General features: G+C 48.0%; 1 protein-coding gene across 1 annotated transcript in view; it reads left to right on the forward strand.

The window, feature by feature from the left end:
* Window positions 1-869, forward strand: part of LOC100964630 — a 7258-nt gene extending 6389 nt beyond the window's left edge. The window contains exon 4 of the mRNA XM_012812018.2: window positions 625-869. Within this exon, the coding sequence (XP_012667472.1) occupies window positions 625-764 (140 nt within the window). The 3' untranslated portion in view covers window positions 765-869. The remainder of the gene's footprint in view (window positions 1-624) is intronic.
* The last annotated feature ends 383 nt before the right edge of the window (window positions 870-1252 follow it).

A 1252-nucleotide genomic window follows, 5' to 3' on the forward strand; every position in this document is an offset into this window, starting at 1 on the left:
GTGGAGCCGTCCATGTTTTCAGTAGCAGTTTATCTAGTTGGTTATGACAAGGTGACTAGGGAGGGTCCGAGTAGAAGTAGGACACTCATTTGCTGGACGGCTGTCTCGACTCTTACGGGGATTGCATCTCAACAGCCAACCGTAGAGTTTCTGTTTAGACACTGCTGGGGTTGCCCGCTCATGCTAAGGGTGTTTCCTCTGAGTTCTTTTTGTTCAGACAGGACAGGTGTTTTTGCAGTCTGTGCAGGTATATTTCACACCTTCCGTTTGAGCTTGGGCCGCAGGTTGCTAACAGGCCTGAGCCTTTCTATTTGGTCTCGCAAGCCACCCTCAGCTCTGTGCTTTGTGCCTATAGACCCTGTTAGCTACAGCCTGCAGAGAAGACGTTCAGCTTTTAGCATAATTATTTTGTCGCTCCCTTTTTACGAATAAAGGAATAATTTAAAAGCATCACGAGTTGTCTGTCAGTGTTGAGAAATAAAAGCCCACGTGTTTGAGCAGGTGTAGAGTAGCAGGTGGCTTTGCTGAAGTCCCAGTGTGTTGGGCAGGATCTAACCCACGGACGGTATTAGTGTAGAAGCAACCCGTAAAGACAGCCTTGTCTCACAAAACTGTCTTGAACTGCAGTGTACGGCCCCGTCCCACACACCTTTGATCCTGACTGGGTGGCCAAGCAGACCAAGAAGATGCTTGACATGAAGGTCAACCCCATCCAGGGCTTCGCCGCCAAGTGGGACTACGAGAAGCAGGAGTGGAAGAAGTGAGGCCCCGCCGCCCACTCCCCTCGCTCATCACCTCCATGCAGCTGGGCACATCTACTGGAATCCGGTTATCAACACCAATACTAATAAATGACTAGTTTACGTGAAGTCCTTTGTGGTCAGTTCTTTGGTAGCTAAGTCAAAGTGTCTGTTAATTAAAACAATAAGTTTCTTCCAAGCGTCTGAAGTAAATGTATTTAGAGTACAAATGCAATGGCAAAAGTCTTGGATCTTAAATAGTTTCATGGGTTTTTTAAAAAGTTTTTTGCAGGGATGAGGTTTCCTTGTGTTGCATAGGCTGGTCTCCCAATTCCTTGCCTCAAGTGGTCCTTGGCCCTGGCCTCCCTAAGTGCTGGGATTGCAGGCTCAAGCCATTGTACTTGGCTGCCTGTCTTAAATTATGTAAGGAGACATTGTATAAAACCACAAGTACTGGGTGCTTGTGGCTCAGTGGGGAGGGCGCTGGCCCCATATACTGTGGGTGGCAGGTT

Source organism: Otolemur garnettii, unplaced genomic scaffold (genome assembly GCF_000181295.1).
Source record: "Otolemur garnettii isolate 467f Iridium unplaced genomic scaffold, OtoGar3 scaffold00185, whole genome shotgun sequence".
In the NCBI taxonomy this organism is placed as follows: domain Eukaryota; kingdom Metazoa; phylum Chordata; class Mammalia; order Primates; family Galagidae; genus Otolemur; species Otolemur garnettii.